The 27,321-nt window shown below is 39.9% G+C and overlaps 1 protein-coding gene across 5 annotated transcripts in view; it reads left to right on the top strand.

Moving 5' to 3' along the window:
- Positions 1-27,321, top strand: part of FBXL17 (F-box and leucine rich repeat protein 17) — a 331,304-nt gene that overhangs the window by 8,102 nt on the left and 295,881 nt on the right. For all 5 annotated transcript variants that reach the window (XM_083818776.1, XM_083818777.1, XM_083818778.1 and 2 more), the window contains exons 2-4: positions 8,977-9,099; positions 11,407-11,664; positions 12,330-12,461. In XM_083818776.1, the coding sequence (XP_083674902.1) occupies positions 8,977-9,099; positions 11,407-11,664; positions 12,330-12,461 (513 nt within the window). The remainder of the gene's footprint in view (positions 1-8,976; positions 9,100-11,406; positions 11,665-12,329; positions 12,462-27,321) is intronic.

The raw sequence follows: 27,321 nt of genomic DNA, 5'->3' as shown, positions 1-27,321 counted from the left end.
AGGAGACCTACAGACTGTGGAAACATGGCCTGTGATGACAGCTTGAAGATACTGTTCAAACTGAACAACACTTCTGTTCTAAGGGGAGACTGACACGCACTCCTCTGTTGTGAGAAAATCGATAAGAAGCTTTACTGTGTTCCTGTTCTTTGTCATATAACAAGAAACAATATGTTTAATTTGATGTGAGGGAAATTTCGGTGAGATACTTGGAAAATGACACACTGTGAGAACAGTTAGTTTTGGCAAAGCTTGTTTCCTGTCTTTGAGGATGTGTAAGGTGCTGGGATTTTTATTTATTTATTCCTTTTGAACAAGTGGGATGGCCTTATCAGGGATGATCTAGGTGTACTTAACTTGCTCCACAACTGGGAAAGGAGCTTTTAGAATGAATGGTTGACCTTTTTGACATCTTCTCTATCAATTTACTACTTTCTTTTTGAGAAATCATGAACACTTTCTGCTCTGTTTGCAGCATAGACATCGATTTTTAGCTCAGAGGTAATGTGCAGTGAATGGAAGATGTGTGTGTATTTTATTTAGCATAAGATTTTCATAAATACATTATTGTTATTTCGAGTACTACTGGTTCATTTTCTTGCATTTTTACTCAACTGATTGACTTTTTTTTCCCCACATTCTTTCCTTGCTTTACTAAGATTGCGTGTTTGCTTTTGATAATGTTGATACTAAATTACTAGCATTGCATTTAAGATTATCTGTGTGATATAAGGAGGGTTCATTTTTTATTTAAAAAAAGAAAGATACCAGGGTTCAAAAGTCATCAGACAGACCAGAGCTAGGATCTTTGGTTTTAAAAACAAATCACATGAAAAAAAAAAGGATATACATATTCTAGTAGCTTGGTACTTTTTTGTCCTGGTCAGAAGACAGAGAGAGGGATCAAAATACATTACTCAGATTGGACTTTATCCACAAGTTCAGAGTCACTGTAGCAATGCTGTCTTTTTTTCCCTCTTAAGCTAGTGTTCCCATTAGTTTGTGCTGTCTAAAACTTGTTTCAAGTATTGAGAATAATGGAAGAAGTTTTAGCAACTTTGCGGTTGGTGCAGAGAGGTAAATGATCTTTCAATCTTAACTAGTCTGATTAACTTCTTATTCTTTATCCATGTCCAACACAGTGCCATTGATTTGTTTTCATGAAGCTCACTGTGACTCTATGACTGCAGTAGGGAAATGAACCAGCTTTAACTGCACTGTGCTGTGGCTGTGTGACTTGCTGAACTTATGGAAGTGCATGGGAAGGGCATATTTAGAAAAAGAAAGGTATGCTAGTAGAAGCAAAGGTAATGTGGACGTTACTGTCAGTAGTACAGTTCTGTAAGATGTCTTGATATGTTCTGTGATTTGTTGCAGAATTGTAAAAGCAAGTAGTTGTCTTGCCTTCCAAAGGTACGTGCGAAAAGTTGGGTTTCATGTAAGCATGTAGGTTTTCACATTACAGAATTACTTGTGTGATGGGGAAGATAGAAGTCTTGGGATGAAGTTACTGCTTCTCCTGAGGGCAGGTGCCTTGACACTCACCCTTGCCCTGGGGCCTAGCATGTCCAGTAAAACTTTTCCTAATAATGTTTAAGTCTTTCTAGGATTGCTCTACATCCCTGAATATGTCCATATGTGTTACGGAGAGGAGTAATAATCTTACAAGTTGGGCACTGTTTGAATACAAAGTAAAGTAATTGCAAGGTGTTTTCATTTCCTATGCATTTATCCGTTTATCTTGTTCAGAAGTGTCTGTGTTTGTTCTTTAACAGATTTTTTGCATGTTTCATCATCTCCATCTTAAACTGTTGTGGTGATTCACAAGCAGCACAGGCCTCTTGTAGTGAGGACAGCGTGGGTAGCTGGGATTAAGACTATCAGCTCTTTCAAGTAAAGATAATCTGCTCATTAGTTGGAACCCTTTCTTCACATTAATATGAAAGGTATGGCATCAGTATCTCCTGTTAACTTTGTAGGGACAGAAATTAAAGTTGGGTTTTGCATTGCAACTAGGCCAGTCTGTTAGCAAGTGGCTGCTAAGAGCAGCGTCTATCACTTTGTAACCTCTAGCTGCATATTCCTGCTGCTTCCTTTTTGCTCTGTAGGGTAATTGCGTAATTGCAGACTGAGTTGATTCAGTTGGCTAATCAGACACCAATCTAACGTTGCAAACTCTTACTCAGGATCAGCTACTGTCTCTGAATGTAGCCTCTTGTTGTGGTTTAACCCGGTCGGCAGCTAAACACCACACAGCCATTCGTTCACCCTCCCCTCTCCCTCTCCGGGTTGGGGGTGAGAAACGGGAAAGTGAAGCCTGTGAGTTGAGATAAAGACAGTTTATTAAGACAGGAAAATAGTAATAACAATAATAATAATAATGATAATAGTACTACTACTAATAATGTGTACAAAACAAATGATGCACAATGCAATTGCTCACCACCCGCTGACCGATGCCCAGCCTATCCCTGAGAAGCCGGCCCCCCACTCCGGCCGGCCACCCCTATATATTGTTTAACATGACGTCAGATGGTATGGAATACCCCTTTGGCCACTTTGGGTCAGCTGTCCTGGGTCTGTCCCCTCCCAGCTCCTGCTGCACCCCTAGCCTGCTCGCTGGCAGAACAGAGCAAGAAGCTGAAAAGTCCTTGGCTTGGTGTAAGCACTGCTCTGCAACAATTAAAACATCAGCATGTTATCAGCACTCTTCTCGTCCTGATCCAAAACATAGCACCCTACCAGCTGTGGGAATAAAAATGTTGTTTTTGCAGAGTTACATTGTTTAAAGGTAAGGAATGTGGTATTGAGATATGCTTGCAGTGGTAAGAAAACTTAGCAGGCGACCTTGTAAAATGCAGACAACCAGACTCCTTAGAACAATTAGGTGAAAATCACGGTGTTAGGTCAAGTCAGATAAGTGAAGAAACATTACCACTTCAAACAGTAAAAAAGTCAAAAGCAATTTGAAATTTAACAGGCCAGCAGCTGAAGGCCATGCATTGTCTGTGAAGCATCAGATAGATTGTGAACCTGCATTACCCAGTCAATGGGGAAACAGGGGAGGGTCCCAGCTATCGAGAAATAAAGTATATAAACCATACTGTGTGACTAGTAGGTACGCTTCTGCTTGTGGGACACCCGCCATTGCAATTGCGAATAAATTACTACTTCACTGAGATCCTTACCTGAGCCTAAGCTATTGGCTGCAGAGTGTTTCTCACAATTTGGGGACTCGTCCAGGAGCCAGTCACGTACTGAGGAGCCCCACCGCTGCAGCAGCAGGAAGGCATGCCCCACTGATTTCAGCAGCGGTCCTGTGCATCTACGGTGGCGGTTCTGCGGAGAGCTGACAGAGGGCCCGAGACTGATTAAAGAGGCAGGATCCATGAAGTAGTGGGGAAGGGAAGAAGGTAGGCACTCCAGGTTTGAGAATTGATCCGGTAACTCTGTGCACAGACCATGGTAGGAAATATTAAGTATTGCCTTAGGGGTCAGGTGAGACTCTGTGTGACGTGTGATTGAGACATACTTTTGTACGAAGTGAGTGTGGGGTCCTGATCTGTGGTTCCGTAGCTCTGCAAGGGGCACAGCTGGAGACGGACGAAGCATGAGATAAGGAAGAGAAAGGAAGAGTCTCGGGAAATTTGATGTACGGTAAGCCCTTGCACGGGGAAGTGCTTGGCAATACACCAGGGAATCTGGTAAACTCATAGGTGTGCGGTACCCCTTGCACAGGGAAGTGCTTGGCAGTACACCCCCATTTTCCAGAATCGGAACGTTAGTGTGTTGTACCCTGCAGGAGGGAAATTTCTGTAGCAGCACACTGACAAGGGCTAGGAAAAATGGGAAATATGAGTTCCAGGGGACAGGGAGATATCCCTGGGGGAGTGCCTACTGATAGTTCTTCCTGAAGAATTATAAGAAATTGGAAAAATAATCCCAAAATTAGAGGAGATGATAAAAGAAGAAAATGGTTAAATATTGTATATCGGTCTGGACAAAAGAACCAATTAAGGAAACAGCAGTATTTTGGCCAAAGTACGGGTCTGATGAAAATTCAGGCTTTAAATTTATATGTAAACAATAAGATTCCATTTTCGGAGAAGGAGCCAAATTATGCTCCCTATAATCCTAATATTGCACCGGTGGCAGCAGCAGTTGCTCCAGGAAGGGAGACAGGGACTGCAATTAACACTGTCCCTAGAGAAGAAGCGTACTCTAGGCTCTGGCAAGAACTAGAACAAGGTAGAAGAGATATTGAGAATTTTGCCTTCCCTGATACTAACAGTACTAACCCTAACTGTGTATCCTCTTAGGTGAACTCCCCCCCCCCACCTTACCGGCAGAGAGGTGTTAGGGGTTTTAAGAAGGAGATGAAGTCTTTAATTGAGGACCCCATCAGGCTAGCTGAACAATTAGACCAGTTCCTAGGACCTAACTTATACTCTTGGGGGGAAATGATGTCTATAAGTATGTTGTTTACAGGGGAAGAAATGGGAAGAATCAGGAGGAGAGCTGCTATACAAGAATGGGAAGGAGTTCATCCTTTGGGACAGGGAGTAATACCTGCAGAGCAGGGGTGCCCACCTGCCGATCCTGGCTGGAGTGGTGATAGTGCGCAGCACAGGGGTCATGTGGGAGACTCGGGGTCGGGGTGGGGGAGTGCTCGGGGTGAGTCCTGGGGACCCGGTGTCCTGGGGGCTCTTGAAAGTTCATTGTGGTTGGAGCCTGGTCAGATACATGGGGAGGGGGGGGGCTCCGGAGGGTGGGAGGATGTAGTGAACAGTCACTGTGGGGGGCCCTCCTGCGGGAGGCCCTGAAGGTGTATGTCAGGAGGGGAGATGAGAAGGAAAAGCAGAGTGCGAAACTAATGGTATTGACAGTGTAGCAGGTAGTGAGGCAGAGGGTTGGAGAAAGAGGAAGAAAATCTTCAGGGGGAGAAAGGAGAGGAAGAGAGATGAAAGAATGGCAGGCAAGGAAGGCTGCCTGTGTTGCGGCCTGAATCCTAGCGAGGACAGGCTTTGATGGGATGTTTTCAGCATCCTGGAGGGAGAAAGGTATGGAATTAAGTTGGCCAATGACTGAGCCTTTGGTGAAAGTACAGGCTGGAGAAAGATAAGAAGTGTTAAAAAGGGCTATTGAAGGTATTAAAGGTGTGGTATGTAGTGTTTGACAGAGCTGTTTGAAGTTGAATGAGCAGGGAAAGAGGATGAAGGCATTATCTAAGTAACAGTCTAGAAGTTTTGGTATATTTGCTGTGGTGTTTGGTCAGTTTCCCAAGGTTCGAGAAGGGGGGTACGGGGGTGGGGGGGGGGGGGGTGGGGGGGGGCAGCCTGCTCCACCAGGGGCCTCTCCACAGGCCGCAGGGGGCTTTGGCTCCGGGGCCTGGAGTGCCTCCACCCCCTCCTTCTGCGCTGACTTTGGTGTCTGCGGGGAGGTTTCTCCTCCTTGCTCTCCCACCTGCTGTTGAGCAGCAGGTTTTTGTTTGTTTTTCGTTTTCTTGGATGTGCTGTCACAGAGGCACAGACTGTGTTGCTCATGGCTTGACTCTGGGCAGCGGTGGGCCCCCTTGGGGCCGGCTGAAATTGTCCCTTATCTGCCACGGGGTGGCTTCTGGATTCTTCTCACGGGGGGCTGCCACTGCAGCCCCCCCCCCCACCCCCGAACCCTGCCATTGAACCCAATACACTGGGGCAGCTAGGTCATTACTGGCCTGTAAAGTATCAGGGATTAAATTAACTAATGAAACCCTAAAAATTAAAAATAAAGCAGAAGGCCTGGTCCTTGAACACCTGTGGTTTGTGTAACTTCTTGTGGGCCTGCGCCTTTCCCTTCTGGAACTTGGAGTGCAACAACTTTGTCAGCACCTGCTTTTCCCTCTAGTGGCTCCCTCTTGTTACTGTTTCTTTAATAAGCCAATTTGCAACACCTGCAGACTCCTTACTTGTCTTTGCAGCTAGAGATGCATACTGTGTTGGCTACAACATGACCTCAAACACTTTCAGATTTTTTTTTTCCCCCAAATAATATTGTTAGTGCAGAAACACTGTCCATGCCAAGTACTGAATCAAGCTGGTGTCCTTTTTGTTTTCGCATTGCTACTGCTGTCTCATGCTGGACTTAGCAGTAGGTCTGTGATTTGGTGTGGACATTCAGCTTTTGGTAGGATGGCAGTTTAAAGAAAAATAACGCAAAGGCTTTCTTACTTACATTGGCAGCTGGATTAGAAACAGCCTTTCCAGTTCTGTGTTTGCTGTGTTCTTGTTTTAAGTACTTTGTGCTCTCGTTTCTCAAAGTAATGGTGATATTTTCATAATTGAGCATATTTATTTCCCACTGTAGCAAGGATTGGCTAGTTTAAAGTAATTTATACTGCCAGCCTCAGCATCCCTTCTTAGTATTAGCTACAGTCAGTCTGATGTTCATCCAAACATAGCATGGATCATGTTGCCTTGTTCTCTTCAGAGATTTTTGTAACTTAAAAAGTTTGGTCTTCTGTTTCCTGCTGGCAGTAGGAACTCAAGTTCCCTACTGCTTTAGTAGCTTAGAGTTGCAGAGAATCATCAGACTGATTTCTATTTCTAATGGTTAAAACTACACTGTAGCAATAGGAATATCAGATGCCAAGTCTTTCTGTTTAGTGCATTTTCCCAGCTTGACCAGAGATTATGGTATTTTTCGGATGCTGATCACAGCCGTCTCCTTGCTTTGTGCTCAGAGTCACCAATCCAAAGACCTGAAGGGAGGAAACAGGCAGTTTCATCCACATTTGTATCCCATGTTCCACTGATGCCCTGGTGGGAAGCCCTCATTCACACTGGTGATGATCGAGCACAGGCTTTCATGAGGATAGGGTCCACGCAGACTCCTAAAGGATGGTAAAGAGTCCTACATAAGAGACTTGACTTTTTCAGAGGTAGGAGAAAACGTTGTAAATGTTGAATCTTGCAAGCAACTGCAGGAGGTGGTGAATTTGACTTTTCCGTATTATCACTGTCAGATCTTTCAGGAATGGCCAAGCACCTCCTCATTCCCAGGAGGCCTTACAATGAAGGAAGTTATTTGAGTTACTGGGTATTATATTCTGATCCTTTACTTTAGAAATCTAACGATTTTTGAGACTAATTGTCCTATTTACTGCAAAGATGATGAAAGTGTTGTTCTTTTGTTTGTTCCCTCTTTAGGACAGTTTAATCCAAGAAAATGAATAGTCAATCTTTTCTCTGACTGTTTTTGTGTTTTCTACACATCTGATGTGTCCATAGGAAACCACTGTACTTTCAGGTTTTCTTGAGCACATTGCTTGAGATTATCCCTAGTGCTTCTACTTAACTGGTGAGGACATCCAAGTACTGAGTGGGAGGACTCTTTCATGTTTTGCAGGCTGTATTCCTTTACATGTATCCTGATGCTATGATTGCCTTTTTTTTGTTGTTGTTGCAGGATGACTTGCAAATTAAAGTTCATTTGTGGTTACAGAGTGTATTCACATTTAAGTCTTGATACACCTTTTCAATCTTTTTAACAATAGTACTTCTGAGGAAGGACTGAATATAATAGAAACAACAGCAGCTTATGAGCCTGCTGTAAAGTTGCAGTTAATTCTTTGTTTTGCAGGCTGTTACAGCACTCAAACCTTGAGGTATAAAATGTGAATTCTATGTTAAATACTATGAATACTTTGTTGAGGTATAAAATGTTAATTCTATGCTTAGTTTTCTTGTATGACACTGATTTGCTCTGCTGATTTACTCCACTATCCCATGCCTCCTTCCCCAAAAACTGATGTTCTAGTGCCCTTATGATGTTTTATTTCTTTACTGAATTGAAAACATAGGAAAGGTCTTCCTATCTGATACAGAGTAGAAATGAGAACACCTTTATTTACTTTTTGGAGTACAGACTGGGAAAAGAACTCACTGAGAGCTGCCCTGCAGAGGACTTGTGGGTTCTGGTGGACAGAAGTCCCAGCCTCAGCCAGGAGTGTTTGCTTGTAGCCCAGAAGGCCAACTGCATCCTGGGCTGCATCAACAGAGGGGTGGCCAGCAGGTGGAGGGAAGTGATTGTCCCCCTCTGCTCTGCCCTTGTGAGGCCCCACCTGGAGTGCTGCAGCCAGGTGTGGGGCCCCCAGCACAAGAAGGATGTGAGGCTGTTAGAGCAGGTCCAGAGGAGGGCCCCAAAAATGATCAGAGGACTGGAGCACGTCTCCTGTGAAGTAGGGCTGAGAGAGCTGGGGCTGTTCAGCCTGGAGAAGAGAAAGCTCTGGGGAGACCTCGTTGTGGCCTTTCGATACTTAGAGGTCCTCTAAAAAGAATGGAGAAGGACTCTTTACTTGGTTAGATGATGATAGGACAAGGGGAAATGGTCTTAAACTAAAAGAGGATAGCTTTGACTAGACATTAGGAGGAAATTCTTCACTGTAACAATAGTGAGGCACTGGCACAGGTTGCCCAGAGAAGCTGTGGATGCCCCATCCCTGGAGGTGTTCAAGGCCAGGTTGGATGGCGCCTTGGCCAACCTGATCTAGTGGGTGGCATCCCTGCCTATGGCAGGGAGGTTGGAGATAGATGATTTTTAAGGTCCCTTCCATCCCGAGCCATTCTATGATTCCATGATTCCTATGGCTAGCAAATAATCCATGCAGGCTACAATTGGATCTAATACTGTATTTATAATTCTTGAAGTATGCAATCTCAAAAGCACATTCTAAATTTTGTCTAAGAAATGAGTACATAAGTAGGACATATTTTGTTGTGGGTTATACCAATGTGACATACTAATATTGTCAGCTGTTGTGGTGTGTAGGTTTTTATTATCGTCCGTGACTCATCTAGTTGTATGTAACTTATAGAAGAGTCAAGCATTGCATGCTAATATTTCTCCATCTTTTACAAGACAGGTTAATAACAAAAAAAAATAATGTCTCTCATGATGACTTCTGACAAATAATACTTTTTTTCCCTTTCTTTACAGATATTTTCCAATTTATCCCTGAATGAGCGCTGCCTTTCAGCATCATTAGTGTGTAAATATTGGCGTGACCTGTGTTTAGATTTTCAGTTTTGGAAGCACCTGGATCTCAGTAGTCGTCAACAGGTATGAAGGCATTATTGTGGAAAAATTGTGTTTTGATGACTTAAAATTTGTTCTCAGAACTTGTACTTCTGACCAAAGGCAAACAAAAGAAACCCATTAAGTGGTGATACCTGTGCTTTCAATAAGTTTCATACTAGAGGCTGAAAATGTCAGAACCCTTATATTAACTGTTTTGACTGTAGCTTCCCTTGATTATTGTAAAACGGCATGAGCACAAGTGCTGTTTGAAGTGGATTGTGGGTTACGTGTCTCAGGTCTACATCAGGTAGTGGTAGTTATATCCATAAGAGCTATCAGATCTTATACTGATTGAGAGATGTACTTGTAATTTTTGAGGATGCTTTAGTTTGAACAATGGTTCTGCAGTTGGTCCTTGGTCTGTTTGCTTTAACAAGTTTTGATGATGCCACTGATGTCTTCTCCTACTGAGAAGACAGATTTTGTCTTTTTGATATTTTTTTAGCCAATCCTAGACTTAATATTTCTGGGATTCATGGATTTTGTTTAGTAAGATTCTTACAGAGCCTAGACTATCGTGTTTGGAGAGGTTGTTTAAGGGTGCCTGTGTTGTTTGTCCATGTAGGCTTCTTGTTACTTTGTTAATCACAGAGCTTTTTAAAAACAATTTCTTGGGAGTTTTATGAAAATAATGGATGCAGGGGAATGACTGTTGCAGGTTCCCATTTCAAGAAGCTGTTCGTCTGGGTTGGGCATAGAGTGTACATGGGATATTATTTTCAGATCACCAATTCATAGAAAACCATACAAGTTGTCTTAGAGTTACTAACTAACATAATTCTGAACCACTGTGGAAATGTTATGTATTAGATTGCTTTGGAGTCACTTAACAAAAATCAGACACACTTGAACCAGGGATCCATTTTCTTTTGTTGTGAAAGTACTATGTGTCAAATCACTTCCCTCTTCATTGCCTTGAGACGTAGCTTTATTTCTACTACAAAGGGTTAGTTTGTTTGTTTGTTTGTTTGTTTAATATTTTTAGCTATTAGGTGTGTTAGGATCTCATTGAATTTTATTAGTTTTGGCATTGCCCTAAGAAACCTGTCCTGCCAATTCCTCAATGAGTTCTTGAACAAGGTTAAGCACAATTATTAACTCTATCCTTGTGTGTGGAATGTTTGGTGGCTTTTTTGTGTGTGTGTGGGTCAGGGGTGGTGCTTGAAGAGATATTGTGTGTGTTTTTTATTTGTTTGGTAGGTTTTTTGCTTTTTTTTTTCAATTTGTCATGTTTTCTAGCTAACAGCTGTCTGATGAAATAACAAGAAAAAGATCAGACTTGCTGCTAATGGAAAACAGTTTGAATGCAGCAAAGAAAGTGTTTGTTTCTTGACTATATAAGAGAAAAATGGAAAGGATATATGTTCCTCTCTGTTGCTGTCTCCAGGCTTTAAGTTAAATCTCATCTGTGCTAAATGGCAGATAAGTATTGTATGGTTTTGTTAGACAGACTTTTTCATGTATCACCTCAGGTGTTTTGAAATCAAACTTCTTTTCAAAGCAAGGAAATTTAATGTATTTTGTCTTACCTGGTTTGGTTTTGTTTGTCTTGTGTTAACTTATATGCTTCAGCACGAAGACTATCTTACCTTTCTTGCTTGCTTTGTAGGGCTGGCATCTTCTAAAATTATTGACATGTTAGTTAACAATATGTGCAGGCACAAAGCGGATGTCTCTGTTCTTCAAAGGAACTCTGGGAAAATAGTGGATGTATCTTTGATTTAATGGTCTTTCATCTGCTAACATTTAAAATGTACAAGTATTCTGTTTTTAAACTGAGCAAATCGCTGGAGGAAATGTCTGTTTTTGAAATACCTTTCTTTCTGTTATGGTGTCCTTTCCTTCTCTTCTCTTTTCACTGGTACCTTGGGTTACTGTTTTCCATTGTTAAGAAGCCCATTGTCACCTGCATCACTAGTATTTCCTGGTTGGCAAGCAGTTCTTGGATGATTGCCAGGGCCTAAGTAAAAACTTGCCGCATTTCAGAGAGACACAAAGCTTTTACTCCTCTGTAAATGCTACCTTAGGTAAGTAGAGTGCTGATACAGAATCCTTCTCTTCTAAAGAGTGGAATTCATTTCCTATAGAATGTGAAGAGGACTACTAGCATTGGAGCAGAATTCTTTAAAGTTAGCTGTAAAATTGGTTATAGTAATATGTTCCTCATAAAGCATATCTTTCCATTATTTCAGTAGCATATGCAAACACATTTTTAAAACAGTTTTGTGTTAATGGAATAAAAGATGCTTATAGATGAAGTTAAATTTAAATATTTGTTTTTGCTTGCAGGTCACTGATGAACTGTTGGAAAAGATAGTGTCAAGAAGCCAGAATATTACTGAAATCAATATTTCTGATTGTCGCAATGTATCTGATAAAGGAGTATGCATATTAGCATGTAAATGTCCTGGACTCCTAAGGTATACCGCTTACAGGTGTAAACAGCTTTCTGACACCTCCATCATCGCTGTTGCCTCTCAGTGTCCACTTATTCAAAAAGTGCATGTAGGCAATCAAGACAGACTCACCGACGAAGGCCTAAAGCAGGTAACCACCCATTCCACACATTACTTTCATATGTTTAGTCCTTCAGCTTCTCAGCAAATACAAACAAGGATATGGAGGAGGAAGGTACCTGTTTCACGGATTTAATAGGGGCATACATTTTCTAGAGACAATATATACTTTTTTTTAGAGACAGAGATCAAATCCTTTCAAAGTGTAATCTCCAGTCTACCTCTGGCTCATGGAGTTTTACTGGACTTAGTTACTATTTGGAACCAATATTAAAATAACATTCTTTGCAACACAAAAGCATGTAATTGAGATTTTTCAGGTATGCAAGAAGATTTCATTCTTCTGTTAATAGTGTGTAGGGTCAGCTATGAAGTAGTTATATTAAATCAAATATCCTATTGATGGTCTAGTATGCAGGCATTTTTATTTGCTTAAATATGCCCTATAAATTATGCAGTTCTGATGTGCAGCTCTTAGCTTCTTTTTGTTGACTGTAGTTAGCAATGTCATTTTGTCAAGTGTATAATTATAATCTTTCTTGTTTGTATATAGTACTTAAAAATCTGCAAATAAAGATCATTTTTAAAGGGGCAGGGGACAACACAAAAATCTTAACTCCCAACACTTTCTAGCTCAGTCAAATCCTATTGTTTTTCTTTATTTTTAAATACTTGCTTTGATTTCATTAATTGCAGCTGGGTTCAAAATGCAGAGAATTGAAAGACATTCATTTTGGGCAGTGTTACAAGATCTCAGATGAAGGAATGATCATTATAGCTAAAGGCTGTCTGAAGTTGCAAAGAATATACATGCAAGAAAACAAATTAGTAAGTACATGTCAAGTTGTTTTTTTTCCTATGGTATTTTCATTGTCAAAGCTTTCTCTTTTCATCAGTTTAAAACTTCTGTCTGAATTCACTGCTTTTTGGCAGTGAACTGCTTACAGATTTCTTTTAACTGTAACAACTTTGGTTCTACAGAGATAGCTCAGAAGGTGACTTGTAGTACATTTTAAACTAATGCTATTCCAGACACATACGAACTTCTGCTTTTTGACATGACATTCCAGGAATAACAGTTTGGGAGATGTTTGTGTAGGAGAATGTTTAGTTCATTGAAATGTTTCTTTCATTGATACCAATATATTTTTCTACTGTAAAATGTAGATTTATATAAACTTAAAGATTTCAGGAAGTTGCGTTCTTGACTGCAAATAAAACACTTATCTTTTCTTGAAATATGACACTTTCTTATCAGGATGCAGTAGCGTGTCCATACTAATAGAAAGAAGTTGTTGAGAGGTAATACAAGTATCTTTTGTCCTAATTATAGTAAGTGATCTCTGAAGTAATGGTTTCTTATGTTCAGAACCAGTTTCTACGAAATGATAGTAGTTCTACTAAATGATAGTAGAGCATTTGCCTTATTTATTTATTCTTGCATGTAAGTAGAAGAATTTGCCTGCAGCTGAATTCTTAACTTTCAGCTTATTGTCAGGGCTGTAACCTTCGGTTTGAAAACCGCTGAAATGGAACAAATAAGTTATATATGCTGTTTTCTAACAAACCTTGTACACTGATTCATTTGATGTCTGGATTCAAATAGACAAATATACTAATGCCTAAGGCTGTTCATTTGAGAAATTTGAGTAGGGCTTCTATTTAAAAAACTAAAGTTTTAAAAAAAAAATCGTAATAATTTGAGAAACAGGAGATAATGCCCAAAACAGGAATCTCAAAAAAGCTCACAAGTAGAAAAATTATGTTGTTCCTAGTCCTCATCTCCCCTTGGTAACAAAACAAACTCTCCAGTCTGTCAGAAAAGGTCGTTGTTATATTTATTATGATACCTGGAGGGTGGGGGGAAAAAAAAAACAAAACTGAAAGGTCTGAGAAGCTTAAGAGGAAAGCTTGCTACTACAAAAATTAACTTGGAGAAAGATAGGGAGATTCAAAATGTTACATATTTTTCATTGAAAAAGGAAGAACCTGTGCATCTTCAAGGTTTGCATGAAAGGTTATGCAATTTTATGTGAATATAAGTTGTACAGTATATATAAATAGCTACGTATATGTATGATCACTGCAAAATATTTGGACAAGGTATTGATTTGACCATGTTTGTCTCACACTTGTTGTTGTTGAAGTCTGTATTCTCTATATAGCCTGAAATCTAACCCAAGCACTTTAACACTTAAAAGCTCTGTGGTTTTATTATCCGAAAAGTATTCTCTGTTGCAATGGAACACAGGAAGGATCTTCTTATTTTTAAGACAACCAGGAAAGATGTTCTTCACTTAAGCTATATTTGCATACAAAGGTATTATTGGAAATGTAACTTGAATTTTTCATTTAAAAAAAAATATTCAGACAAAAATATTTACTCTCAAATGAATAGGATTTTTTTATTATTTCATCACTTCTGAGTGTTTGTCAAGTAACTTACCAAAATTCACTCCTTGCACAATTTTTCGTGAATGTAGTTTTAAAATTAATTTTATTTAAAGTTGCTGCCCAGTCTGAATTTTCAGAAAAAAGATAAATATTTGGAAAACTTTGTTTAGCTTGTTCAGCTTTGTTCAGGTCCTGTCTGGTGCAGAAGCTTAAAAAAAAAAAAAAGTGTTCTTGAATGATTCCACTCGACAGCAGTCTGCTTCTACTTCTACTGAAGATGACAGTCTTTCCACTTGCTTGGGGCAGGATATTTTCAAATCTTGCTGTTGTGGAGGTTTAATCTCTGAAATGGTGAAACACTAAACTTGATGAAGCAAGCCAATCTGTATTTGTTATTGTAAACTAACATTTTAAACTAACATTAAACACTGTAAGCTAACCTTTCATAATAAAATAAAGATAAGAATTGTTTCATAATGTGTAGTTACCTTAAAAGGAAGGTTGATTGCAAATGCTAACCGACTGCTTGCTTTATTAATTTCTGTCGGTTGTTTTTGTTTTCAAGACTGTCTTCTAGAATAAAATCACTGTTAATATTTGCTGTGGCACATCTCATTTCCTACTCTTAGAGGTGGTTTGCAGAAGTGTGTGCGTATGTTTTCATCCTAAATCATTTTTCAAAATTGTAATATTGTTTTTTTTTTTTTTTTTCCTGTACCAAGAAGTGTGCTTGACATACAGCCTTGGTGTGTTTGTTTAAAGTACATAGATTGTCAGTCTGCTTAGGAAGAAGATATGTTTTTCGCTTTGTAAATAGCTTCCACTGCTTCCATGTAAATTCTATATATGAAGTCTGTATGTTTTGTTTTTTTCTTCTTTCTCCTTTTTTTTTCAAAGGTGCTCAAAATCATGTGAATCTTATGGGCAATTTGTACTGATTTTGAACTAGAGTGCATTACAGATGGTACACGATGGCTGGATTTTCATGTAGGCTTGTCTCAGGCTAATGGATTTTATACTTCAAAAATGCATCTATCGAGAGGCAACCAGCAGCTAAATAATGCCTTTGTGAGTGTTACTTTACAGTGAAATGTGGATCAGTGAACACTGTTCAGTTGCTTCATCTGTTGCTAAGTAACTCCATTATCAGACTGCTGAGCAGAAACACAGAGAGAAGAATTTATGTTCTGATCGTTTAATATAGTAGGATTTCACGGAAAAATAGACCCCTTTCTTTTTTGAAATCCTCATTATGTAATGGTAATAGGTGAAAGCTGCAAATAATAAACAGGTAGAAAGGATGTGTGAGGAGAAAGTTAAGTATCACAAGGCTTACAACACAAGGTTGTTTGCATAACTGTTTATGACTTATATCTCTTCAAAATATGTTTATTTTTCCTCTGTCCTTTGAATAGAATAGTAATTAAATGCAAAGCCTTCTTTCAGAAGCATACTGGCCATATTAGGAACATAGCGAAAACAATTTAGATTTGCAGGCCTTTTGAAGCATGTTTGAAGTACGTTGAGTTGTCTTTCCTTATCTGTTCCCAAAAAGTCTGATATAATCAAACTATCTCACAAATTCAGTGTAAAATGAAGAACGGATTACAACTTTGTCCAGACAAAGCTAGGGAACATCCTACCTTCTCGATTGATTTTTGTTGGACTTACTGTTTTGTGGTCTTGGCTGAAATTGAGTTCTATGAGTATAAATTTCATGTTTGCCTCATATGAATGATTACTGTGAGTGAAGCTGGTGGAAGATGAATTGGTTAATTTCGTCTGTTTTTTGTTTCTTTTTACCAACCTCTTTCAGTCTTTCCACCCCAGAGTAACAGTACTTCAGTTGAAAAATCAGAAAACTGTTCCCCATTAACATGCAATATTTAGACTGAGAATTGGCACGGAGCTGTACTTTAATCTGAATTGTTGATGAAAATAAACTGTTCTTCATTGCAGTCTTTCTTGGGTGAATGGAACCCTAAAAGGTTTTGGCTTATTTGTGGGAGATGGAGAACAACTTATTGGCTACTGTACACCTAAATGGAAGGTTTGCCCCCAGAAGCAGTTTTATGTAAGCTTCTCCATTTCCTCATTATGAATAGACAGAGATATGGCAGCCACACTTTAGAAATGGGAGAATCTTTTTCCTCATAACTACGTAGATTCTGCACAGTGAGTTCTTACTCACTGCCTTTCCGTAGGCTAGTGGCTTAATGGCTAAAATTATAAAAACAATGGTTGCTAGAACATAGCAGATGGGAGTTACAGATTTGTACTGCCCTACTCCACCTGGTGTCTCTTTTCTTTAATGGTGAATTAAATTTGGATTAGGAGAAGGAGTTTCTACTAATGAATAGGGCAGATATAGCTGAGGTTTTAGGTGGTATGAGGATAACAGCATTCCTACTGCTATGGTTTCTTCCTTTCCTGTCTTTTATTTTTACGCTTATTTAGGGGTAGATCGGAAATAATACTTGAACTAAGCTACTTCTGGGTAAACAAAAACTGGCTGGGTGGCTGGGTCCAAAGAGTAGTGGTGAATGGAGCTAAATCCAAATCCAATTGGAGGCTGGTCACAAGTGGCATCCCCAGGGCTCAGTACTGGGGCCAGTTCTCTTTAATATATTTATCAATAATCTGGATGAGGGGATTGAGTGCACCCTCAGTAAGGTTGCAGACGACACCAAGTTGGGCAAGAGTGTTGATCTGTTTGAGGGTAGGAACAGGTTGGATCGATGGGCTGAGGCCAACTGTATCAAGTTGAACAAGTCTAAGTACCAGGTCCTGCACTTTGGGCACAACCCCAAGCAACGCTACAGGCTTAGGAAGAGTGGCTCAAAAGCTGTGCAGAGGAACAGGATCTGGGGGTGTCAGTTGATGCTCACCTGAACATGAGCTGGCAGTGTGCCCAGGTGGCCAAGAAAGCCAACAGCATCCTGGCTTGTATCAGGAACAGTGCAGCCAGCAGGACCAGGGAGGTGATCGTCGCCCTGTACTCAGTTCTGGTGAAGCTGCACCTTGAGTACTGTGTTCAGTTTTGGGCCCCTCACTACAAGAAGGACATCGAGGTGCTGCAGTGTGTCTGAAGAAGGGCAAAGTGGCTGGTGAAGGGTGTGAGAAACATCTCAAATAGCTTTCTTCAGACAGGATCTTCTGCGAACCTATTTTATTCGCGATTGCAATGGCAGGCGTCCTGTCAATCAGGAGCGCATTTTAGTAAACATAATCATAACCTTTATTCCCTATTACCCGCTGCCTGATTCACCTCCCCTGTTTCCTCATTGTCTGAGTACTACAGGTTCACAAGCTACTTGACGCTCCTCTATACCATATTTGTGCAGTTTTTCTTTTTTTCAACCCTTTGATTTCTCCTTTCTTATGCTTTGAGAACTTGTGATCTTTGTTTTACTGTTCTCACACTGCTCATCCTGTTTTCCTCAAGCTTCTACCTTATTTTGGAACAGTGAGGCCTTGCACTGTCCACTTACCTACTTAGCATTTCTTCTTCTTATGACTACACAGCTACCTTGGAATACAGAAAGTTAATTCTCTACTGCAAAAACACAACTTAGTTTCTCACAATTCCCCCCTCTTCTTTTCTTACTTCTATTGTTGTTTTTGCACCTCTTCACATACTGCACTCCTGAGTTTTTCCAACATTAAGGCGCAATACTCTTCTTCGGATGTCACGGGGGATGATAGATATACAATGCCATAATTATTACAATACCAACAGATAGTTGTTTGAGCCAATTCTGTTCAGGTCATCACAAAATTAGTTTCTCTCAAAAGTTTCTAAATCCCCAAGAAGTGTCATCCTGAGCTAGTCTATGTAGGATCTTGTTTTTTTTTTTTTTTTTTCCTTCCCAAATATTTTTGAGATCAGTCAAATTCATCCCGTTTGATCTACATATATACAGCAACTAGTATTAATTACAGTGTGAGCTCCTCCATATGAGGTTATTAATAAATCTAATACTATTTGATTCTAGAGTACTATTTTTGCAAACTTATCAAACGTATTTTCTAGTTCTTCAATTATAGCTGAGATATTTACAATAGCGTTTTCTAATTCACTCACCCCTCACCAAGGTAAAAACCACCTTGCAAAACTGTAAAATGCTAGAGAATTTTACTAAAGGATTGTCCGGAGCCCGCTTAATTCTGCGTGTGGTCTCAAGGAACTGTGGCTTTGTGGGTCCTCAATAAAAGTTACATTTGGAATTATTGTTTCCAGGGTGCAAGCTCCCTTCCATCCTAGGGGCAACAACTTTCTGGCTTTATTGCCACATAGCCAGAACCACTCCTTGCCATTCGGGACAGGCCATCTGGTTACAGGATTCTCATGTTGTATCTGGTGTGCATTAAGTATATTAGCATTCCCATGGCTACCGTATTCAGTACAGTATGGATTCTTCCCTTTTTCATGGATATTTCCACACCCAGTAATAATTGCCCCCTGAGTTTTCTATCAATGTTGTTTAAACGGCACCTTTGATAACACAATATATTGTAGCCAGGATTGTGTGTAGGGAACTCAACTTCAAAATCTATTCCTTCCCGGGACTATGTATGATCTGTCATTTTTAGAAATCTAGAGAATCCAGACACAGTTGCTGCTGGAAATAGCAATCAGGGACAAGGCCTTTTCAGTCTTCCTAGGCATCTGGGTGCAAATCCAACAATTAGTTCGAGATAGAACTGAAGAGATGTTCTGGATTAATTGGAAATGCTGATTTTTTCCTCCATCCTATCACTAATTCATTGAGAATAGGTATTACTAAGATAAAATACAACATTTCTATGTATATATACACCCCTATAATAATTAAGAAATAATAATTAAGAAAAACAATAAAAATCACAAACTAATAAGAATTCTTCTGGTGGGGATTAAACACCCCCCTTTCTCCCACTTCCAGGGAGTGTTCCCTGGAAAGACTTTAGATTCTGTGTAATTCTATCCCTTTTACTCATTAATTCATTAAGAATGCTTCTAAGGAGAAGTTAAAGGTTTACAATAGATAGTTTTAACAGTTTTAACCTTAAAAGTCTTTGTTAATGCAGTCTCTCTGGTATCAGGGTTAACTGATGCTTTTACCCAGATATGAGTCCACCCTTTCTCAGCCATTCTTACTGTCGTCTCGGTAGTCAGGAGCACTTGGAACAGCCCGTCCCACTCAGGTTGTAGTTTCAGTTCTCTCCATGTTCACATCAGATCCCAATCTCTTCGGAATGGATGGATCAGGACTTCCAAGGGTGGGGTTTGAGCTAACAGTCCACGGGTCCTGAGAGATGACAAAGATGACAGCCCAAGTATATAGTTCTTGAGAAAAGCATCTTTAGTTTCAAATTGAGGTAATTCATTCCCTTTGTCCTTGTACAGCAATCCAAATAATATTTCATATGGTCCACATCTTTTCTTGGTGCAGTTTGAATTCAGAGAAGTGCCAAAGATAAGCACTTTGTTTGGGGAAGCTGAGTTCCCAGAACTCAGTCAACTGCTTCTGTACTGTCTGATCTGCTCCACCCTTCCAGAAGAGGAAGGATGCCAAGGAGTGTGAAATTTCCACTTAATTCCTAGAGTCCACATTAGCCTTTGCAATATTTCTGACATAAAGTGATTTCTTTGATCAGAGTCAATATTTTCAACAATTCCATACGTGGGAGTTATTTGTTCTAGAATTACTTTAGTTACTATGTTTGAAGTAGCAGACACTAAAGGGAAAGCTTCCACCCACCATGACAAATGATCGACCAAAGCTAGTAAGTATTTAAATCTACCTACTGTAAGGAGTTCCGTAAAACCTACCTGTACATCTTGGAAGCGTTGAATTCCTGGTTCTCGCTCCTCTCGCTCCCGCAGGCTGACTGCGGATAATTTTCGTATTTAACTTTTGACATACTACACAACTCCTGCGTACTTGTTCAGCCAGAATATATATATTCCTACACATATATATTTCCGTAGCACAGCATCACCCATTGCTTGAATTCTCCAATGACCCTCTTGATGTGAAACAGTTAATATTTGCCTCATTAGCACTTTATTCAGTATTTCTCTCCCATCAGGGAGTATCTATTTTCCTTTGGACTTTGTGACTCCTAATTCCTTAAAAATCTCTTTCTCTTAAAACTTTTTAGTTCTTTTTAGTTTTGGGTAGGGGTAGCTCAACAATTCCCTGAATCCTCTCTGGATTTATTCTTCATTCCCCCTCAGACACTAGATGCCCTAAATATTTGACTTCTCTTTCTATGAATTTTAATTTATTTTCCAATATTTTCGAGCCCTGTTTTCTCAGAAAGTTGAATAGCTTGTTAGTGGCTTCCTTCACAACTGTTTTCTCCTGTCCTGACAATAAAAGATCATCCACATATTGTAACAGTAACCCCTCCTTTGGAAGTTGGAATTACTCCAAAATTTGTTCTAGAAATTGCCCAAATAAATTGGTGGCCCTGTAAACCCCTGAGGTGAAATTGTCTATCTGTATTGCTGCTTCTGCCCCATTTCAGGGTCTTTCCACTCAAAGGCAAGTATATCTTTGCTCTCAAGGTCTGAGAGCACCCCATTAATAATACCGTTATTCCAGTCTAACAATTTACTATTTGAATGCCCAATTTCATCATCAAATCCTTTCCCAACAAGTCAGTCCGTGCCTCGGGTGCATACAGTAATTGCCCAGTGATCATTCTATCCCTAGTCTCAGCTTGGTGTCCCCAAAAAGTGGCACTGTTATCCCAGTCCCTTCTTCCCCCATCACATTTAGGGTTTCATTAGTTAATTTAAGCCTTAATACTTTACTGGCCAGTAATGACCTAGCTGCTTCAGTGTATTGGGTTCACATGGCAAGGTTCTGGTAGCAGAGGAGGCTGCAGTGGTAGCCCTTGTGAGAAGAATCCAGCAGCTGCCCCATGTTAGATAAGGGCCAGTTTCAGCCTGCTCCAAAGGGGCCCACTGCTGCCCAGAGCCAAGCCATGAGCAGTGCGTTTTAAATCTGTATGAGAGCACACCCAAGAAAAGGAAAAAAATGCTGCACAACAGCGGTTAGGAGAGTGAGGAGTAAGAAACCTCCCTGCAGGCACCAAGGTCAGTGCAGTGGAGGGGGAGTGCAGTGCAGAGGTGCTCCAGGTGCCGGAGCTGAAGCCCCCCCACGGCCCACAGAGAGGCCCCTGGTGGGGAAGGCAGACCCCCGCAGCCCATGGTGTACTGCAGCAGAGCAGATCTCCAAGGTGCAGCCCATTTAGGAACAGCCCAGGAAGGTCGGCACCCCACGAGAGGGACCCCACACCAGAGCAGCTCTCAAAGAGCCCGTTTTTCACTGCCCGTGGAGAAACCCACACAGGAACAGCCCAGGAAGGTCAGCACACCACAGCAGAGCAGGGGGGAGAGTGACCGTGAAGGAGCAGTGGAAACGAAGCATGATTGCAGCCCCCACTCCTGCCCCCCCCCCCCCCCCCCCCCCCCCCCGCCATGCCACTCAGGGCAGGGAAGAGGTAGAAGAGAGTGGATGGGGGAAGGTGCCCCCAGCTTGTTTCTTTGTTTCTTACCGCTCCAGCCTAGGTAATAAATTTCATTAATCTTCCTATTCTAAGTCTGTTTTACCCATAATGATATTTGCAGAGTGATCCCCATTGAGGTACACTTTTTCATTTATCAGGGAACTAGCTTTCTGAGAAGCCCTGACTCCCCTATTTTGAATTTATAACAGCAATCTCTCCTCCTTCTTCCACTCCAGATACTCCTATTTGAAGTGGCTGGCCTGGCCACACTTAAAACATCTTCTCAAAGCCTGTCCCTGCTAGGATTTAGGCTGCAACACAGGTAGCTTTCCTTGTCTGCTGTTCCTCTGTCTCTCTTCCTCTTCTTTCCATCCTGTGCCCTCTATGTCCCCCTCTGCCTCACTGCCCAGTATGCTGTGAATACCATTTGTTTCGCTCTCTGCTTTTCCTTCGCATCTCCCCTCCTGGCATACACCTTCATACTACCCACACTGTTCACTCCATCCTCCCACCTTCTGGAGCTTTTTCTGCATATCTGGCCAGGCTTTAAACACAAAATGAACTTTAAAGAGCCCTTGGGCTACCGGGTCCTCAGGATTCATCCCCGAGTACTTTCTAATTCTGACCCTGAGTCTCTCGTAGGATTTCAGTGTTGTGGGTTGTTATTATCACAGTTAGATAAGCAGATATTTCTGCTCTATCGGAGTTACTCTCGGTCCAGGGGGCTTGTTAGTTCTTTCCCATTCTTGCATAGCTGCCTGGCAAATCATTCCCCTCCTAAACATTCTTCTCCAGGGAATAACATACTCCAGATTGACATTTCCACCCCCCACCCCCGGAATAAAAATTAGGCCTTAGAAACGGATTTGACTGTTCTGCTACGCCCTTGGTTAAAGACTTCATTTCCTTCTTAAAGCTCCTAACCTCTCTGCTGGTAAGGGGGGAGTGGCACTGGCCCTGCTTCGGCCCTGCATGGCCCCAAGGCCCCACTGGGACCCCCCAGCCTCCGCTCCTGCTGCTCCGCACTCCCCGACGCAGCTTCCCCAGGGACAGCATTAATTGCAGTCCCTGTCTCCCCTCCTGGAGCACCTGCCACTGCCTCCGGTGCAATATTAGGATTATAGGGAACATAATTGATTCCTCCTCCGAAATTGGACCTTATTGTTTACATATAAATTTCAAGCCTGAATTTTCATCAGACCCGTATTTTGGCCAAAATACTGAAGTTCCTTTTATTAGCTTTTTAGGCCAGACAATTACACAATATCAAACCATTTTTTTAAATTATATTTTTAAATCTTTTTTCCCTAGTTTCTGGGTTGTTTTTCCAAATCCTTATCATTCTCTCCAAAGGGCTATCTTTAGGCACAATCCCGGCGTCTCCAACCCCACGCTGCTGACTCTTGGAACCCTTAATCCCCAGCTCTTCCTGACGTGCTGCTGTGGACTTTACCACCCACAGGGTACCACATGCCTTCACCTAGGATTAGGACAGAGGTGGGGTGTACTGCTGAGCACCTCACTTCACTGTGCTCGGAATACCGTACACCTAAGGGCCCAAACCCCCGAGACTCTCTTTTGCTTGTCTCTCTTTCGCTTCGTCCCTCTCCAGCTGAGGGGACTTCATTCGTCCCCTCGCGGGACTACAGAACCTTGCAGGTTGGGACTCCACACTCGCTTCGCACTATAAGTGCATCTCATTCACACTCCACACAAGAGTCTTCCCGAACCCAACCCGAGGCAAGATAAGGTAAAGTTTCCCTTACCTCTTACTAAGATTTTTTTCTCCTTTTTCCTCCTGTTCTTGTTTGGAAATCAGTTCTCCTTTTTCCTTATGAATCAGCTACAAACCATTTACTTAAGCGGTGTATCCTTTGTGCATGACAACAGTGCAAACATGTGGAGAGGAAAAAGTACTCTGCTTTGAGTTTAGTCCGGGCAAATTGCTTGAGGGGGAGAGTCAGACATATACACTACGTCATCTGGTAATGTGAACTACTGAAGTTTAGAGTATATAGAAATCTCTCTTTTCCACTGGTAAGTGAAAAAGGGGTTGGGAGAAAAACATCCTTTCTTAATGTGATTTACTTTCTCCCTCACCTATTTCATTTTTTTAACATATAATTGCTTCAAAATGTTGTTCTACTTAAAAGAAAATTTCTAAAAAGGATCATTTTACCATGCTTCTTTGTGAATACTTTCCCAAAATACTTTCTAACTAGATTATTTAATTGTTTTGAGGTTTTGAAAAGAGCTGTAGTTGTTCCAGACTTCTCTACTATTATTATTAAAAGCTCATGTTCTCCTTCAAAGTGTGGTTAGACATGGAACACACGTAGGACTATTTACTTGCTAAGCATATGAATAGATATTGAATATGACACCAGTACTGAGTCCGGTCACTCTACTGTATATCATAGCTGTGGACAATGGTACTTCATCTTTTTATATTAGAACTTTCTAAAGCAAAAATTTCATATGGATGACATTGTTAGTAGTGTGCACTAATGATGAAGTCTTTAGAGTACTTTAGTTTGTCAACCATGCTACTGATGTAACAAAAACTACTACTGTACTGCAAAAATAATGTTCCATGCTTTAAAAACATATTCAATAACCCAAACTAAGCTGAGATATGGGAAAATACACTTTCATAAATGTTGAGACATCTATTCAATATTAAAAGCAGTCTTGAAAAGTTAATCTTTCAAGAAGCTTCCCTTTTGTTACATTCACTGTGTTTCTTTTTACAACAAAATAGAATAGTTTGATCATTTCTTCAGAAATCTAGGTGTTACAGCCCTACTTCTTGAATTGGATTTTTGCCTTTGTTCAGAACTGTTGTATTTTGACTTAGTTTTTCAAATCCTGTTCTTAAGGTAAGCATTTGTGCTGAGCTTGATGTTAAAAGGAGGCAGAAAAAGTCAAGATATGTTCTTATGCATAAATATGTATTTTCTGTAAAGGCACTTGAACAGGTGTCCGGTTTTTATGTTTTATTTAAATATTTCTGTAAATAATTTGGCAATAAATACATTACTTCATATTCACCCTTAGGTGGCGGTATTGACTTTTTAGTGGTAACAGGTCTTGAAATCCTTGGTACAGTGAATTACCAACACACAGTGCATAACTTCTGAGTATTGTACTGCTATTAAATATCCTGTTTTCTCTTCGGTTCATCTGTCAGGATCACTAAGTTGTTCTTATGTGTCTTCAGAATGTTAGCAACAGGTTTTATAAAAAAGCTTATTCAACTAAACAGTATTCAACTTTTGCAGTACAGTTATGCACTGTACTTATGGAAGTACTTCAGAAGGTTTGCTATGTGTAGTTCATTAAATACTAGAAAAGAAGAGGGAAAGAACTGGGTAGAATTTTGGGATATTGTGGGATGTTTTATGTTTTGTTTGTTTTTTAAATAGAATGAGAGCTAAGAATATAGGATGGAAATGCATATATCTATGCTGGATGTACTGAGTATAAGTTGAATGAATCAAAACTGCTGCTGGCTATCCTGAGTGATACCCTAGAGAAAACCAACTTCATGATTTGCTTTTTACCTGTTGCTAGGTAAGAACACCTTCTGCAGTGATAATGCTGTTTTGAACTTGTCCCTTCTTAAAGGCCAAGGTCTTCTGGGTATGCATATTCAAGAATACATCCCAGAAAACTTTTGGCCAACTACTGACTATCTTTAGAAAATAAATCCTTTTGTTTTCCTTTTTGAAAACAAAGAGTACTGAATCTAATTAATTATATTACTTTTGTGCACTTTTGTCTAATATTGTTTTACTATGTAGGGCATTCATTTTATTTTTAATAACATAAAAAAAAATGCACTGAGTGTTTCACTCAAGTTATTTTTCAAGGGTATGTGTCAGAGAGGCAAACCAATTCTGTTTAAACCATTAATGTCAGGTATATTTGGAGTCCTTTAAAGTAATAATTTTCAAATTAATGCATAACACTGTATTTGGGGTTAAAATGCAGCATGTCCTCTTAAGTTATACTGAAAGTATTTTTCTTGTATTGTTCTACAGATATCTTATTGCTGCAGAAGGAGATTTTACTCAAGCGTTGCAAGCTGTTGTGCTTTGTTTTGTTTGTTTTGTTTTGTTCATTATTTTAACCTTCCTTAATGTTTCTGTCCTTTTGTATGGTTTCTTCCTTAAAATATGTCTTCAATAGGCAAACCTTGTAAATAGGCAGGTGAGAGAAATTTTTACTTAAGATGAATTCAGTGTTTGTGAAACTCTTCAGACTGACAGCATTGGAAACAGAAGTCTTCTTTGTGTCCACTAAACAGGTACAGCGTGAGCAGCAGCAGTGCAAGCTTCACCACACTGCCCCACCAAAGCGGTGCAAACCCTGACCTAGAGAGAGACCTCTGTAGCAAGGGTTAAAAGGCTTGTTCAGTCTCCATGCTCACTCAGTCTTTACTGAGGCTGCCAATGGGAGTACTCATTTGTGATAGTGGATAGATAGCCACATCACAAAAGCACCCGGAACTGGACTGAAGGCACCAACTTATTTCATAAAAACTGCAGAGGATCTGCCAAATGTTTAACTTCAGTTACTGCAGACCTGAGCCACTGGTAGAAGTGAACGGCTCCATGTCCGATTGCCAATTCCCTGAGTTTAGTCTTTCTCTAAATACTAGTGCAGCTTCTCTATACTATACTATGCAGAAACTGAATGTGTGCAGACTGTAATTTTTGTGTAAAGTTAGTTGTGTACAATTTTTGAATGCTTGACTGTACATATAAACACCATGGCTTAATGTCAGCTATATGTTTTCATTATTTTGTGCCTTTTTCTTTTGTCTATATATATATATATATATATAAAAAAAGCAAACAAAACAGAGAAAAAACAAGTAATACATTTAATGAGCTTTCTAATAAATTACTGGATGTTGTGAGTTGACTTGTCATGTATGAGTGTGTGTGTATATATATTTAAAAGCAACAAAATTTAAGTTGTAATATGTATTGTTGTATTACTTATGTTTTCAGACCTTTCTGGTTAGGTTATGTGTGGTAGATTAAAAACAGCAGTTAAAAAAAATAAACGGTGAACTTCTATTTTGATATGAAATTAGGTATTATATCACTGATAGTTCTTCAGGGTTTAATTTGTATTACTACTTGTGATAGACGTTTCACATATGTATAAAAATGTGGATTTTTTTTTTTTTAGATTAACTGTAGATTATCATGACAAACACTAAGGGTTTGAATAAAATAAGAACTTAAAAGTGCCTAATGCAGAACTTTTTTCTATAGTTTGGTCAACATTTCAGTATAAGATGAATAATCATTTGATACTTGCAGATGATATATTTGCATATCATTATAAGGTTAAATATATCTAATTATACATTTAAGTGGTATCAGCTAATGCCTGTACAATAATGACTAACATGTTAGGGAACGTGAACATCAAATTTCCAATGTACTGTAGTGAGTTTCAATATATAAGATTCAGGTACTAAAATTCAGGTACTAAAAATACAACCATAATGGATGGAGGTAACGTGAGAAAGCCAAGAGCAAATTGCATCAAGGTGGGGGTTTTAAATATCAGTCATTTTTATGCTCTCTCTATAGTTATTGAGAGAGCCATTGTATAAAGTAATTTAAATACTTACCAAAGACAATGCCAGTACTGAGTAGCATTTGTAGGGTATTTCTGTATTTCCAAAGCATGCAAGTTTTTTTTTTAATTATTAAGCACTCTACCAAACTGGAAATAGAAACTGAAAATGTAATTAGTAGTCAGATCATAA

The sequence above is a fragment of the Anser anser genome, assembly GCF_964211835.1.
Source record: "Anser anser genome assembly, chromosome: Z".
Lineage (NCBI taxonomy): Eukaryota > Metazoa > Chordata > Aves > Anseriformes > Anatidae > Anser > Anser anser.
Note: the sequence above shows the minus strand (reverse complement) of the source record. Positions and strands in the feature narration are given on the sequence as shown.